This window comes from Orcinus orca, chromosome X (genome assembly GCF_937001465.1).
Source record: "Orcinus orca chromosome X, mOrcOrc1.1, whole genome shotgun sequence".
NCBI lineage: Eukaryota > Metazoa > Chordata > Mammalia > Artiodactyla > Delphinidae > Orcinus > Orcinus orca.
In genome coordinates, this window is record NC_064580.1 from 13617857 (window position 1) to 13634371 (window position 16515).

The following is a 16515-nucleotide window of genomic DNA, read 5'->3' on the forward strand; positions in this document are numbered from 1 at the left end:
GCAGCATTTAAGGAGGTGCTCGCTGTCAGTTCAGAGTCAGCGCTTGCATGAACCTGACAGTCAACGCCTCCTTAAGTATTGCACCTCAGGGGCCTCACTGGCCTCACCCTAGTCCCGGCCCAGGCACCCATAATAGTAATAGATAACTTCCCTCTTCCCTGCCCCAGGTACAAAGCCATCGTCCGGCCAATGGATATCCAGGCCTCTCACGCCCTGATGAAGATCTGCCTCAAAGCCGCACTGATCTGGATCATCTCCATGTTTCTGGCCATCCCAGAGGCTGTATTTTCTGACCTACATCCCTTCCACGAGGAAAGCACCAACCAGACCTTCATTAGCTGTGCCCCGTACCCACACTCTAATGAGCTGCACCCCAGAATCCACTCCATGGCTTCCTTCCTGGTCTTCTACATCATCCCGCTGTCGATCATCTCTGTTTACTACTACTTCATTGCCAAAAATTTGATCCAGAGTGCTTACAATCTACCCGTGGAAGGGAATATACACGTCAAGAAGCAGGTAGGTGCTTAGAAGTGATTCATTTCCTCCTTGGGGATTTGATTCCTTGCGTTTCTTTAGGACTCCACTGACAAGTTCAGTATCTGGGTGGTCACGTTGCCTGATTCTGCAGTAGAAGTGGTGAGTGATCTGTGGCCAGATGGTAAACAGGAGCTCCTAGCTTCAGAAGACTTGGCATGCAGGTGTTCTTTAAGAATCTGGTTCTCTTATTAAAGAAACCTAGGCAAGCGAGGTGTGGAGAACCTGAAAGCTTTGGAGTATGGGTTTCTTTTTGAGAAAAATCTGTTGTTGTTTTTTAAAAAATAAAATGTTGAGGCTCCTAGGGATGTGAGTTCTTTAAGCTCCAATCACATTGTTTGGGTGGGAAGACAGTTACCACATGTGATAAAGCAGAAAGGGCAGGAAAACGAGGCTGGTTGAAGAAAAAGCAGTAGTTTGATTAAGATGGGTTCACATTGATTTGAGTTCAAATCCAGGCTTCCTGACTTACTTACCCTTTCTGAGAGTCAGTTTTTTATCCATGATGAGGGTAATAACCCATATATTGTAAGGCTGTTGGAGGATCACAAGACAGATACATGTACCCCCAGATGGCCCAGAGTGCAGGATGCCCTCCTTATGTGTTAGGCTCCCTTCTCCAATCCCCCTGTCACCCCCGTAATTTCATCCTGTGGTATAAATGGTAGAAACCAGGGGCTCTGGCTTTGTCGTCTTCATCAGTTTTTGTCTTCTAGTCCAAATGTAGATCGTGTAGTATTTATGATGGAAAAGCAGAAAGACTCCCTCCATTTCAAACGTGTAGCTGACTCAGTTGGAGGCTTCACCCTCTAAAATTCTTTTTTTCCCTCATCAATTATGGGGGGAGAATGGCAGTTCTCAGTGAAACTGTCTCCCTGCTTGAAAGACCTCTCAATGGTGAACATCCATTGTACCCCAGATTCTTTAAAGAGAACAATGTTTCCCCTTGCCGTAGCAGAGGGAGTTGGGAGAAAAAGGAGATGCTCAGCCCGCTTTTCTCTGAGACCCTTCCTGTGTTATATAGGCCAGAAAAAACTTGAGAGTAAAAAAAAAAATAATAGGCAGTTATCTTGGTTTGGCGAATGAGGAAGAACAAAGCTGGCTGCTTTTTCAGGCCTCAGAGGGAAGAAGAAATTATTAACTGTGGAGCCGAGAAAGACATGAAGTCATATGGCTGGTAACTGCACCAATGCCCTCCTGAGGACAGAGGGGCACTTACTAGAATTTCATCGTGCAGTCCACTCAAGCATGTAATCAACTTTGTTTAAAGAGCTCAGAGGCACATTGGAACTATTGAACTTGTTTTCTGTGGCCTTGTGAGCCCGTCCATTTCCCTAGTTCATTTTCCCCATCTTTTGCTCTGCCCACATCTTTGCCTCTGTGTCACTCTGTCCTCAGATCGAATCCCGGAAGCGCCTGGCCAAGACAGTGCTGGTGTTTGTGGGTCTCTTTGCCTTCTGCTGGCTCCCCAACCATGTCATCTACCTGTACCGCTCCTACCACTACTCCGAGGTGGACACCTCCGTGCTCCACTTCGTCAGCAGCATCTGCGCCCGCCTCCTGGCCTTCACCAACTCCTGCGTGAACCCCTTTGCCCTCTACCTGCTGAGCAAGAGTTTCAGGAAACAGTTCAACACCCAGCTCCTCTGTTGCCGGCCCAGCCTGATGACCCGGTCTCACAGTTCCGGCAGAAGCACCACCTGCATGACCTCCTTCAAGAGCACCACACCCTCCGCGGCCGCCTTCAGCCTCATCAACGGAAACATCTGTCACGAGGGGTACGTCTAGACTGACCCTTGACCCTGCCCCCTAGGGACTCCTGGCTTTGCCTTATGGCTGGTAAGGAACCCTCGCCTCTGTTGTTGTCTCTGTACCCTACAAAGACCCTTTGGCAGGCTCATGAGCGATGTGGGCGGGTTGGGGGGAGGCCCAAATGGGTCACCATTATGTTGGAAAGGCCCATCAAGGCGTGTGTTTTCCATTTCAACTTGTGAATGCTGCTTCTGACGCAGAGCAAACTTTCCCTTTTTTAGAAAAGGGAACAAATAGGAAATCATTATTTTAAGCATTAAACCCTGACATACAGATGTGCTCAACTAAGTCATAGAAACTATATGAACAACCAGATTTATATAGCAGAGAAATTGTACACTGAATGTCCACTTTGTGAAAGACTTCACCTTGTCATTTCTTTAAGCACAAGTCAGTGCTTTAAGAATACGATTTGAGTCGTTTTTCAGGAATACTTATAATCACAAACCAAGGAACTTTTTTTTACACTTGTAATATGGAAAGTCAACCCTAGGCGAGTCCCATGTATAAGGGACAGTCCCCAAACTGATAACACTGGAAGCCAATTTAAAACAAATCCCTGAGTGTCGATTGTTTTTAAAAGACATTGCTGAGGACATAGGAGAAACACTCACCACATCATTTTAAGGCAAAAACACAACCAAACACACTGACACATATATTGAGGTCCAGGTGTAGCTGGGGAGTGATAGCTCACACTCTGAATTCTAACTCAATGCAGGTCCTTTTTGCTGTTGCCCAATTGCAATCATCCATGGTGTGGTTCCACCATATCAGAGAAATCCTTCGCGGGGAAAATTGATCATATTATCCATTCATCAAACATGTATAGAAGTGCATAAAGTATAGTATTTATTTTAGGCATATAGGTTTTCAGACAAATGTATTTACTTCTATTTGGCTGTCCTTGTCTGCTACAGTGAAGAAGTAGTTTCACATGAGAAGAAAGGGATCATATTTGAGTGGAAATAGCAACATGTTTACATTTAATATCTGCTTTACCTAAAGTCTGTGGCAGGAAATGAATTCGATGTCAGTAATATGTGTTTCTGTCTCAGTATGTGTAAGAAAGTTGCAGGGGGAGGTCTCAGCTTTAAGAACTGATTGAAAGACAGCTACAGATACATTAAGTTTCTACTTATGAAGAGTATTTATGAAACAGCCCATGTGCAGAAAAATACTGGACTTAAATCCTTTTTGTTTTCTAAGTGAGTAAAAGGATTTGACTCTCTTTCTTTAGATACCCTGAATCAAGTTTTTCTTGACTCAAGGACAGGCCAACTCTGACAGGTTGCAAATGTGTTACCCCACTTTCAGATAAATCCAAATTCTGCAAATGTGCCCTCATGTGTAGCCCTTACACACTAAGACAGTTTTAGTTCCGGTTTTCTCTATCCGGGTGAGATAGAACAGTCAGCTCTCTTTTCCACATGAGATTTTTATAAGATTTTTGTGTCTTGATACAAGGAAGTGCTCACTGTCTACAGAGCTTTAGCAGTTGGGACCAAGACTGTTGTAAAGATCTGTATTTATAATTGTATTAGCTGGAGTGAACCTCTGCACTTCTGTTTGCTACATGCAGTTACATACTGTACACACCTGCTTTCCTGGTGCTCCATAATTACATGGGACAGTTTGAAAAGCAGACAGGTAGTATAGCTGAAAGAACCAAGATTTTTAGCTTGACATCCCAACTGTGTCATATATGTGTGTGTATATATATATATATATATATATATATATGGCTAGCATTTTTTTAAATCTCTAGAATGAGAGGACAGTCCCTTCTATTGCTGAGATCCTCTGAGCCCCATCATTGTTTCGATTTCTGTCTCTTAAGCATTTATGTAGCCACCTGCTCACAGTTGTCCCACTTCTGCCACCTTTGCAGCAACTCCTCTTGAGAAATCCTTCAACCACCATTCTACACTCATGTTCCCAATAGTGGAATGGAAGGAGACAGACAATTCCATTGCTTCAAATAATTTGTATGAATGACATCCCGTTAGCTTGTTATGTTTTGTAATTAGAGCTGAAAGAGATAGAAGAAAACACCTTGCTCAATCTCCTCCTTGTACAAAGAGTACCTTTCCTATTCACACTTCTTCAACCTCCACGCACCTGTTATCTTGAACTGCTGCACCACAGTTTTACCCTTGGCTTTCTTCAAAACTCTTGAGTATAAGTGACTCCATACCTAGCTAGTTGCTAAAGTGCATAGCATTCTGGGTTCCTAGCATGACTTGTTCGAGCATCTCTGATCTCCCTGCTTCCGAAGACATTTTGGGAGTAGGACTTATCTTAATGCCTCCTTCATTTAACATCATGGCATAGACTGTGTCTGGCCTCCTTTCTAGCTTCTAGATAAACAGGAGATCGATGTCTGGGTCTAGCTGTGTGTCCTTAGGCAAATCTTATCATCTCTTTGAGACTCTTCAGTGAAAAGGTTGGAGGAGGCCTTTGCCAGCCAGTGACCTAGAGGACTGATCAAATTATTTTGTGAATCAACTGATGGATTGACTCCAACTTTCTCACTGGGGTGAACTCAGCCGGGCCCTTCTCTAGGGAAGTCAAATTTTTATTTCACCTCCGGAACCTAAAATCACGGTGAGGGAGACCCAAGCCCCCACGTGGTATCACCTCTCTGTTAGGGCTGAGTGTGGCAGTGGCTGGAGCTAAGACATTTCACTCCTCGCCTCCAAAGATAATCATGTTTAGAGCTAATGTCTTTGGTGAGGGAAAAAAAAAATCAATTTTGGCTGTGGAAAACCATCTGTGTTTATTCAGTTTATTCAGACACTACCTTTCAATCTATCTTAAATTGAGCCTCCCTGAGGCAGGCAGCTCAACAGTGACAGATTAAGCAATAAACAAAGCAGTCTTCCCACCAACGGCTGCTGCTCGGAGGGATTTTCCACAGCAAGAGATCCTGGCCCCGCCATGTTGTTGATGTGATGATTCCCCATAAGTGCAGATGGCTGAACCCTGTTCTTCTGGCTGCCCTCACTCCCCCACTGAACCTGGCCTTCCGCCTCATTAATAAGCCCTGGATTTCCCTGCTTTGCCCCACAAACAACTTGGGTTCATCTTGAAGGATGGAGAGCCCTTAGATAAAACAGTTTAGAGGCTACTTCACACAGACCAAGTTCAGCTTGTTATGAAAATATACGTTAAATAGAAATAAATAAACTTGTCCACAAGACATGGGCACACTTAAGTTATAAAGTCTTCACTTGTGCCCAAGTAGCCGTTGGTTACTGGTTTCGGAGTCTACTCACGTGCCAAGTAGCTTCTGGTAATAGTGATTAGCTTTGTTTGGGGACTACAAGTTGAATGACACCCTCAATCTGTGGACTGCAAGGTGGCTAAGTCACTTTTCCCGGGAGCCAGATAGAAACGATGGCCCCGGGAACCTGACTGTATGAGAGTGGAATAATTGTACATACGGTGTTGTGATGAGACGGGGAGGTGCAAACTTTCTTGCCATTTGTGCCCTTCACACCCACACCAGGAAGGAGCTCCCATTAAAGAGTAGCTTAGAATTAACCCTGGGTTGCTGAGAGGAATGGAGCACATTTGAAACATTTGTCTAATATTTGGCTGAATTTTCATAAAATGGATTAACAGCTGAAAACAAAGGAATTAGTCACTCTCCTGGGACCAGGCTTTGTGTGAGCTAGTCAATGAAACCGACCCCTAACAAGCTCTACTTCATTCTGTATCTGGATCGTCACTTCTCTCAGCCCCAACCTCGACAACTCCGCCCCCCGCCCCCGACACACATACACGCCCAACACAAACACAAACACTGTAATATCAAGCAATCTCTTACCATGATATATGGCCTTCAAAGACACCCTTTTTTAGGAGCAATCAACAAACCGCACACTGAGAACAAGTTTTTCTCACGTGAAAGTTCACATTAGAAATGCATTTGGTGGAATTTATCTAAATTTTTAAAAAGTTGAAGAGCCCCTCGGTTAAAATATTACATAGTCACAATTAATTCAAAATATACTTTGCATTGACCTAGTGTTCATGGTCTACATTGCCTCATCTAATCTAAGCCTTCGCTGCTGACCAGAGAGCTGCTTTACATCCTTTACTGTGGAAATTTGTAAATGACATTGACTAGTGACCATTCACTATTAGATTAAAAGGCCCAGGGAACTATGAGGCCGAAGCATGAAAGTGTGGGTATGGGACCAGATTGACGTTAAAAAAGATGATTTCATATGGTTCAGCGTAACCTGATCTCATTCATTCTCATGGTCCATTCTGTGCTATTGAAGAACAGTGCTGATCGCCACCACCCCAGTTTACAGGATAGTCTGTTGCCCCTGCAAGTGACTCTGTTTAACTTGGCACGAGGGAGTGAATGGAGTTGTCGATGGTTGCCTCAGGAGAGGCATACTATTGGGAATGGCATTCCGCGTCTGAATGGAGTCCTGTGGCTCTAGAAGTGCTGGAAGGAAGGGGCTCAACTTCCCCAAGCCCCGAGGACGTGCCACATGCAGTGCTGAGCACGTTGCTGTTCATCCTAACCAGCACCTTGGAGAGCATTCAGAAGATGAAGCCAAGGCTCAGGGAGATCGCTCCACGATGCCAAGGCCACACGGCACAGCTGAATGACAGAGCATTAACCTGGGCCTGCATCTCTCTTACGTCCTCGTCCAGTCCACCGCTCAGCGTTGCTTCCCAAATCCAGCCCACGTGAGAAAATCAGTCCATGGAACATAATAGACCGTCCTGTTCCCTACTCTAGATTTTGTCCCAAGGCCTGAACTAGTGATAAAGTCAAAGAATATGCACAAAGGGCATCGAAGATGTTTCTAAGCATATAAGTTAAGGACTCACTGCAGGCAGAGGCTGAAATGCAGCACAAAGTAGGTGGGCAAGGAGGTCCCTTAGTTCAGTTAGCCCCAGAGACACAATTCAGTTGCAATCGAAGGCCCTGGGAAGAATTTCCCACCTGGTTATGTGAGTAACTGAGGAGAAAAAAGCCTTGGTGAAGTGCCGTGTTCAGAGAGAGGAGCCCAGCGAGAGGAATCAGTCCAGGCGCCCTCCTTCAAATCAGGATTAGCTGGCGAAGAGGTGTCAGGAAGAGGTGGAACCACCCACTTCCCCTCAAAAGAGTAAGATGTGACAGTGGATAGTTTCCTGGAGTCTGGAGACGCAGGCTACGTGAATAGCCTTGAATAGAAAACGATCTCCTGGACTAAGGGGCCAAGTCATGGGCTCAGGTATGGACCTATAGCTATCTGAGTGCCCAGCCCTAAGTGCCCTGTTACAATCCCAGACATCACTGTCTCTCTGCTCTCTCTGAGCTCACGTTCTAGAAAATAAGATTATTTTCCTTTTTTTACCCAAATTTAAATTTCATTCCCAGAGCTATATAATGCCATGGAAGGACTCACGTAATTTTATGGTCTTTTAAAAGGATCATTTTAATGGATAGTAAAACCTCACACACTGAACACCTCATTAATTCCCAGACAAGCTTGAAAACTTTGGTATAATCCAGGAGTTCAGTGTTCAAAGTACATTATATAATTTGGGCCTGTTGTGAATCTAAATTTTTCATCACTTTGCTTCAATTTTAGCTACTGATATTGATATATCAATATTGACCATGTATAACATTAAGAAAGTTAAACTGATTTTCTTTAAAAATGTTTTTTCCTTTAATTTGGGCTTAACTGATTCAAACATGACCTTTTTGCATCCGAGTCAGCAGGGTTTTGGGTAATAAAGTTTGTTGAAATGGTCAATTTAGTGAGTTGTAAAAATAACTGGCACAAACTTCTTTAATGTCATTTTCCATTTTGTTTTAAATATTATACTCATATTTTGTAAATTATAATTGTACTTGTTACTATTAACTGTAAATATTTATTACATTACAAATGTGCTCTGTATTAAATAACTCGGAACAAGTTCCAGGTGTGGTACTTAGTATAAATAATGTCATGGCTTGGATTTGCCCAGACTCCTTAGAGTAATGAATTATTTATAAGAAATTCACAATAATAATGTGGATGATTCAGATCCTTTTAAATGTACAAACTTAACTGTGTGACCATGTAAAATTTTGTCTGTGAATCGTGCTCATTGATTGTACTCTTATTTTTCAAGAAATGTTCCCAGTGCTATCACATTGTACCTGGTCTGTATGACATTAAGTCAAATCCAGCATAGTAAGCTGAATATTCAAGTCACAGAAGATAAGAAATGTGTTTTATTTCTTAATATAATAAAGCATAATTTATGAAATGGACAGATGCATGTATGCAATGTTCAATAAAAATATAGCTGTTGCATGAATGTAGTCTGTGGCTATATGCCCCATAGTTCCTTGGTTCCAGAACCATCTATCAATACACCAGAAGCACCCAGGCTGCTTGTTGCAAAAGGCAGATTCCCCAGTTCGATCCCTGTTGACTCTGGAACATCTGAGAGCGTGGCCTAAAAATCTGCATTTTAAAGCACCCTAGGGGGTTCCTTAGAACGTGAGAGTTTTGTTTCATTAAACTTTTAAAATACGTATTTAACTTTTGAATAAGTAAGCCATTCTCGTGATTCAAAATTGAAAACACAGAAAGGTATTCAGTGAAAAGACACTAGGCTACTGCAGTCCCCTGTCCTCACAGTTCTAGGCATCCGTCACCACCTTCCACCAAAGGGTGGCCATTGTTATTAGTTCCTTACATGTGTATACCCCTGAACATTATTTGTGCATATGCAAATAAATGCAAATACGTGTTTTCCTGTATCCCACCACCGTTTTACCTTTTACAGAAATGGTAGCATATTATATGCATTGTTTTGCCTCTTGCTTGCTTCACTACACACTGTATCTTGGCGATCTTTCCATATCATCATATAAAGTTCTTCCTCATTCTTTCTTTCCTTTTTTCTAAAAAAAAATTTATTTATTTATTTGGTTGTACCGGGTCTTAGTTGCGGCACGCGGGCTCCTTAACTGTGGCGTGCAAACTCTTAGTTGTGGCACGCGTGTGGGATCTAGTTCCCTGACCAGGGATCAAACCCAGGCCCCCTGCGTTGGGAGCGCAGAGTCCTAACCACTGCGCCACCAGGGAAGTCCCCTCATTCTTTCTTACACCTACAGAGTATCTCCTAATTTATTTATCCAGTCTGCCATTGATGAACATTTAGGTTGTTTCCAATATTTTGCTATTACGAACACTGTTGCAGTGAATCACATATATAATTTCATGCATGAGCAAGTGTTGGAAAAAGAAATCCTAAATGGGGAACTGTGGAACCAAAGACCATGTATCTTAATATTTTTGACAGTTATTCCAAATTTTTCTCTTTAGGGCTTGAATACCAAAGTTTGAGAGCCTCTGCTTTCCGGGATAATCCTAATCATCAGAGAGCAGGAAAGCCGCAAAGAAACGACACAACAGCTGGCCGCAAATGGGGGCTGTCCATGCTCCCTGCGCCCTAGGTGAGAAGGGGTAACCAGGCATGCCCATCAGATGCGGTCAGCCAATTCCGGGAGGGGCACACTGCCAGCCAGGCCCAGGGGCTCCAGCGTGTGGAGGTGTGTATAACCACCACCATGGGGTCATCTTGGGAGAAGGCTCTCTATTCTCAGGTATATCACCACCTCCCCTGCCACACACCCCACCCTTGTGAAGTATAGCACGTACACCCCCTGGTTAAATTGTAAATGCTCTCTGAAAGTGTCAACGCTTTAAATAGCTAAAAGTGATGATTCATATTTGTGCCTGAAGTAGACTCTATCTCTAGTTCTTCTGGATTACATGGGAAGACTAAAATCTTCGAGGCACCCAGGGCATAAAAACCCCAATTGACATTTAAGATTGATCCATGTTAATTGCTCAGAGCTCCACCCAAAGCACAGGTGATTTTTCCTATTAGAAACTCTGAAGCATGCTGCCTACTATGTCAGAAAAGAAAGCTTTATTAATGCACAGATTGTAGTTTGAGAATTTAATATTCTCTTAGAGCCATGGATTATTGGAGTTGGAAGACACCCCAGAGAATGCCCAGACCCAACCCCACATCTCACAAATGAGGAAGTTAAAGGAAAGTGTCATGATTTGTGTTTCCACACGTCATCAGGCTTTGGGAAAATGAAAACTAATTGGCTTGGAGATGACTCGGATGAGGAGAGGTCATCAGGCCCTTCTGCTAGAGGGAAGGTGAATCGCGCAGGACTGTCCTATCACACACCAGGCAGAGAACCTTCCTGTTCACTGGGGTCAATATTGAGAAACAAGAGAAATGGGATAATATGTTGTTAAGAGAACGACACAAAAGCAGGAGTCCTTCCCCTTAAATATGGACTGAACTGTGCTCAGTATTACAGAAATGAATTTATAAAAGCACAGCCCCCTTCCCAGAGCTGAGATTAAGGAGGTCAAGCATTTTGCTTCCTATCACTTGTCACCTTTGACACCTACCCAGTGTGTTACCCAGTGTGTCCCTCCCACCTCAGTGCCTCTCAGAGGGACTAGACTAGCTCTGACTCACTAGGGTGCTGTTTGCTAGAACACTCTATGTTGGTGTGTCCACTCTTGAGGAGTTTCCCAGGATATTGCAAAAGTATGGTCAGTGGACCAGCAGTGTCGCCATCACCTGGTAGCTAGTTGAAAATGCAGACTCTTGTGCCCGGCCCCACACCTATTGCATCAGAATTCTAACAGATGCCCAAGTGAATCCCATGCATATTCAATTTGTGGTCACTGGCAGAGGACATCATTTACTGTGAAGAAGTCCACATTGGGCTTGATATTTTTTTCTGTGCCATCTGGTGATGTCTACACATTTCCCCAAAGCACCTGGGTGGAGAGCCTGGGAATCCCTTTCCTTATATGGCCTGAGTTCAATTCAACACCTTAGTCATTTGGACCTAAACTCTGTCCATACAGAGTGGCAAGGTCCCCCAGCGTCCCATCCCTGCTCTCTAAGAGCTGGGAGTATACGAGTTGAGGACATCAGCCTTGCAGGACTGCTCGCCCTTATCGACCTAGAGTCATCTTAGAACTCACCACACAACTGATTGTTTTTCCTTTCTGGGTGGTACACAAATGAGGTCAACCAACAGTGGCCGTTGTCTGTTGTACTCAAGTCATGCCTTACTCAGAAAGACTAATTTTACCTGATAGCAACTAATGGGACATGTCATGCTTCCCACGTTCCCATGAGAAACCTTTGTAAAACAACAACAGCAACAACAAAAAGTTGTATCTGCTTGTTGCTTAATGTTTCTTTTAAAGAACTGAGAGCTATCTGCCCATTAAACCCACCTCAAAGAAGGTACTGCTTTCCTGATTAGATGTTGCTTTTCCAATTTTACCTAGGTCAAAAGAGGTTGTTCTAAGTCCAGTGTACCTGCCTTTTCAGAAGTGGAATCCTGACTGCAGGCAAAAGCTTCTTTGCTGTTCCTTTAAAGCAGGGGGTGCAGTTCTGCTTGAACAAATGAAAAAGAAAAACATCTCACGAGCCAAGGGCTAAAACCAGTTGGGTCCTATCTGAATGTCGTGGCAAGGATGAAGGGGCATCACCCCCTTACTGGTCTCTAGGTCTCTTGAAGTTTCTGCTTTGTTGCACATTTTAAGAGAACACAGAAAAGCGATCACTCCAAATTGTGCAGGTGCCTCATAATGAAAGCCAGTCCTCCTTTGATGCCAACTGGTTATTTATATTCACGACCAAAATCACTGTCTCTTAAGATCCTTCACCTCTTTTTGTGGCCCCTTTGCCTTCTAAGGGCCGTCAAAACTCCCCCAATCACTTAAGTTCAAAACCTCACCATCGTCTCTGGCTCCATCCATTCAGCCACCCACATCCAACTAGCCCCCAACACCTGCAAATGACCATCCAAAATGTCTCGGGTAGCAGCCGTTTCCCAAAGGCTATGTTCTTCCAGTTCAAAAATACTTCTTCTGCTCCAGGGCCCCACACTTCTCCATGATCCACAAGCTAAGGGAGTAAGTCCCCAGAGCAGGGGTCTCTGAGGCTGGATAGTGGAGGCCATTCTGATGGCTTGGCACCCATGTCACGCCCAACTTGTTATAATTTTGACCCTCACCCCTGAATCTGCCCAGCCACATGTCACTGCCCTAGATAAGATATGCTCCTTGTTTTGCTTAAACCCTTGCAAATAGTCCCTAACTGGCTCTTATTTTCTATCTATTCTTCACATTTCTTCTAGATTATGCTTCCTTATGTATACCTCTAATCATGTTGTTCTCATGCCCACATTCTGTTACTGTCCCTTTTCCTGAGACAAAATCCAATGTTTCTGGCCTGGATGTCAACTCCCTACTCCCCAAGCTTGTGTCCCACGCGCTACCCTTCCCCCTGCACCTAGAGAGTTCTTCCATCCACACTTTGCTCCTGAGTGGTCCCCGACACCTCTATAGCCCACTGCTTCTCAACCTGGGCCACCCTTAGAATCATCCGGGGAGCTTTAACAAAGCCTGATGCCCAGGCCCTGCCCCAGAACAACTGAGTCAGAATCTCTGGGTTGGGGGAAGAACCAGGCATCCCTATTCCAAGCTCCCCAAGTGATCGCAATGAGCAGGCAAGGTTGAGGACCACCTCACCTGCAATGCCCTCTTGGATCTCAGCCGGCCTGAATCCACCCCATCCCTCAAAGCTCAGCTCCCGTGTTCTCCCTCCGAGAAGCCCTCCTGCTCTCCTCTGCTCACACAGCACTTCCTCTGTGGGTCCCAGCTTTTATCATACCCTGCCTTGAATTATATTTACTTGTGTGAATGCTGGTCTCTCCTGGTAGATCAGGGACTGACAGTCATTTTCTATAAAGGGCCAGAGAGTAAATATTTTAGGCACTGTGGGACGTACAGTCTCTGTCAAGACTACTCAGCTGTGCCCTTGTAGCATAAAAGTAGCCACAGAGGGCTTCCCTGGTGGCGCAGTGGTTGAGAGTCCGCCTGCCAATGCAGGGGACACGGGTTCGTTCCCCGGTCCGGGAAGATCCCACATGCCGCGGAGCAGCTGGGCCCGTGAGCCATGGCCGCTGAGCCTGCGCGTCCGGAGCCTGTGCTCCGCCACGGGAGAGGCCACAGCAGTGAGAGGCCAGCGTACCGCAAAAAAAAAAAAAAAAAAAAAGTAGCCACAGATAATACATAATGGATGAATGTGGCTGTGTTTTAAGTAATCTGTATTTGCAAAACAGGTGGTGGGCTAGATTTTGGCCTGAGAGCTATCATTGCTGACCCCTGCATGAGACTAACATAGTACTTTAGGGGCAGCAATCTTTTCTCCTCCCTCCCTCCCTCCCTCCCTTCCTTCCCTCCCCCTCCCCTCTTCCCCTCCTCCTCAAAAAAATCCAAAAAACCCCTTTGCGGAGCTCTATGTGGCCAGTCTCTCACAACCACAGCCTCCAGCACGAGCAGGCAAAGTGAAGTAGGAAGAGTCAGCGTTCATCAATTCTGCCTTTTAGGCAAATATTAATATTTACCTAACTTACTCCCTATAGAACTGTCAAATGATTCCATCTGCAGTGCACAGAATCACTCACCGACAGTGAGAATGCATTTCCTATGCCAGGACTAATTTCCAGCAGTACGTGGACTCCTTTCTACCGTGCTGTAGGCTGGAGAGCACCTTGAGAAGGTTAGTAAGGTGCAGGCATCTGAATAGAAGTCAGTGTCTGTAAGAGGCAGCTGTCCAGTTTACAAACCCAGACTGGAGGAAAGCACTCTGATTGGCAGAACCAACTGACATTGACTTAATCCACCCTTATTAAAAAAACTATGCCTGCTCCAGACATGAGTGAAAGGAACCAGGGCTCCCTGGCCTGTAACCACAGACAGGTGAGGCTTCTGTCAAGTTGTTATAAGGTGTCTTAATCCATTCGGGCTACTGTAACAAAAATACCATTGACTGCGTAGCTTATAAACAACAGAAATTCATTTCTTACAGCTCCGGAGGCTGGAAAGTCCAAGATCAAGGTGCTGGGGATTTGGTGTCTGGTAAGAGCCCACTTCCTGGTTCAGAGATGGGGCTTTCTAGCTGTGTCCTCACACAGTGGAAGGGGTAAGAGAGCTTCCTCAGGTTGCTTTCTATAAGGGCACTAATCCTGTTCACGAGGACTCTACTCTCATGACCTAGTCCTGTCCCAAAGGCCACCGTTCGTAATATCATCACCTTGGAGGCTAGGATTTCAACATATGAATTTGGGTGGCGGCGGGGTGTGAGGACAAAGACATAGGGGTTCATTTCCATTAGGAAATATGCTGGTGAAAGAGGTGCAAAGACAAAAGTAAACCTTCTCACGCACACTCCCAGAGAGTGGCTTATTTGAAATAAAACCACTCTCCCACTATCCCAGTCATCCCAGCCTTGTATCTCTTAATTCCCTTTCTTCTCTCTTCTTCAAAATGTATCTCAGGCAGTAAGAAGAAAGACTGTGTACAAACTACTGGACTGGAATACACAGACGGAGCAATAAGAATACCAAAGTAAATGAAAAATATGAATAAAGAAAAAAGATAATATTTAGTGACCACATGATCATCTATATATGCAATGTCAGATCACCTTGAAAGGACAGAGGCTCATAACATCTTGAGGCGCTACCCCTTAACTGTAGAAAGTTCATATATTCGAACTGAAGTAACTTAAGAGGCTAAGTCTGGCTGGTGAAGAGAGGGGAGGGGTCAGCTAGCTGTTTCTCCCACAGCGTGCCACCTGACCTGGGCCTCTTGCCTTGAGGGCCAGCTGCCTCATCGCTCATCACTCCAGGACAAGGAACCATTATCTGTCAGATTTACAGAAAGGGAAACTGCTTAAAAGTTTGCAGGGATGTGGCATTTCCCAGGAAGCCTTTAATCAAAGAGACAGGAGCCAAAATGAGGACCCCCATGTAGGAGAACTGGAGAGACCAACCCCGCAGAACATAGACAACCCACAGAGCCCAGCCTACGGCTGCTCCGAGACCTACAGGGTCCAGGCAGGCCTGACAGGCTGAGCATCCCCTCACTTGCCCTTAGGACCCGCAGGACCGGGAGGGCCTCGGTCTAAGGAGGGCGCCCTCAGGTCAGCAGAGAGCGGAGTGTGAGCCTCTGACAGACATCGAGGTGAGGACCCGGAATGAAGAATGAGGAAAGGACTCAGAGCAGCGGGGTCCCGTAGAGCCCTGCCCTGGCTGTCGCCCATGGAGGTCTGGAACAGCCGTGGCTGGATCTGGGTCACCCTGACTGCCAGCTCAGAGGTTCCAGAAAGGTGAGGGTCTTGATCCGAAGCGAGCAGCCCCAGGTCAGCTGAGGGTGGCATCCCAAGAGCGGGCCTGACACCACAGCGCTCGGGGGCAAGGTGAGGATGGTGAATGAGGAGTGAGGGAGCCACCCCCCAGGACACAGGAGGCCCCGCGAGTCTCTCCCCTCCCGCCTCAGCTGAGCACCGGGGGAAGCCCAGGGAAGAATCCTCATTTGGGCCTGGAGGGTCACAGGGAGAGGAGGGCTTTGGTTTAGTGGGGTGGCTGCAGTTCTATAGCGGTTCAACAAGAATAAAGGTTAGCGGTCTGAGCACTGTGAGGGGATCCCCCCCAACGAGCAGAGAGGTTCACACAGAGTCCCAGTTGTTCTTATCCCTGGACCGCCCACGGCAGAGCGCTCAGCTCAGGAGCCCTTCATTTTTGCCTGGAGAGTCACAGGGATTGGAGGGCCTTGGGATAAGGGGGGGCCCCAGTTTTGCAGAGGGAGGAGCTTTAGCCCCAATTGGTACTCCAGTTACGGCCCTGAGTACTAAAGGACTTCTCCCCAAAACAGGGGGCCTGTCAGAGTCCCAGCCCTGTTCTTGGTCTTAGGAGACCTGAGGCAGGGGTAACCAGATGTGCCACGGCCAATGTCCTAAGGACTCATTGCAGTGAGGACCTTGGTTGGAGGCTGCAGAGGGAGGAGTCCCGATACGTATCAGTGGGGTCCCAAACAGACCTGCCCCTGCTGTGGGCCCTCAGAGGCCCTGCACAGCCTTGAATGGATGTGGTTCACCCTTTCTCCTTGGGGAATCCGAAAGGTGGGGGACCGTGGTCTGCTGGACACAGACTCAGGAAAGTGGAGGGTAGATAAAATATCTTAGTATTCTTTGGACTTTAGGCTTTCCAAGGATTGAGAACCCTTAATCACAACACTAGCAGGGAAAAAC

General features: G+C 45.7%; 1 protein-coding gene across 1 annotated transcript in view; it reads left to right on the plus strand.

The window, feature by feature from the left end:
• The window catches only part of GRPR (gastrin releasing peptide receptor), a 277275-nt gene extending 268602 nt beyond the window's left edge, over nt 1-8673 (plus strand). Inside the window, exons 2-3 of the mRNA XM_004269654.4 lie at nt 168-519; nt 1936-8673. Coding sequence (XP_004269702.1) covers nt 168-519; nt 1936-2325 — 742 coding nt within the window. The 3' untranslated portion in view covers nt 2326-8673. The remainder of the gene's footprint in view (nt 1-167; nt 520-1935) is intronic.
• The last annotated feature ends 7842 nt before the right edge of the window (nt 8674-16515 follow it).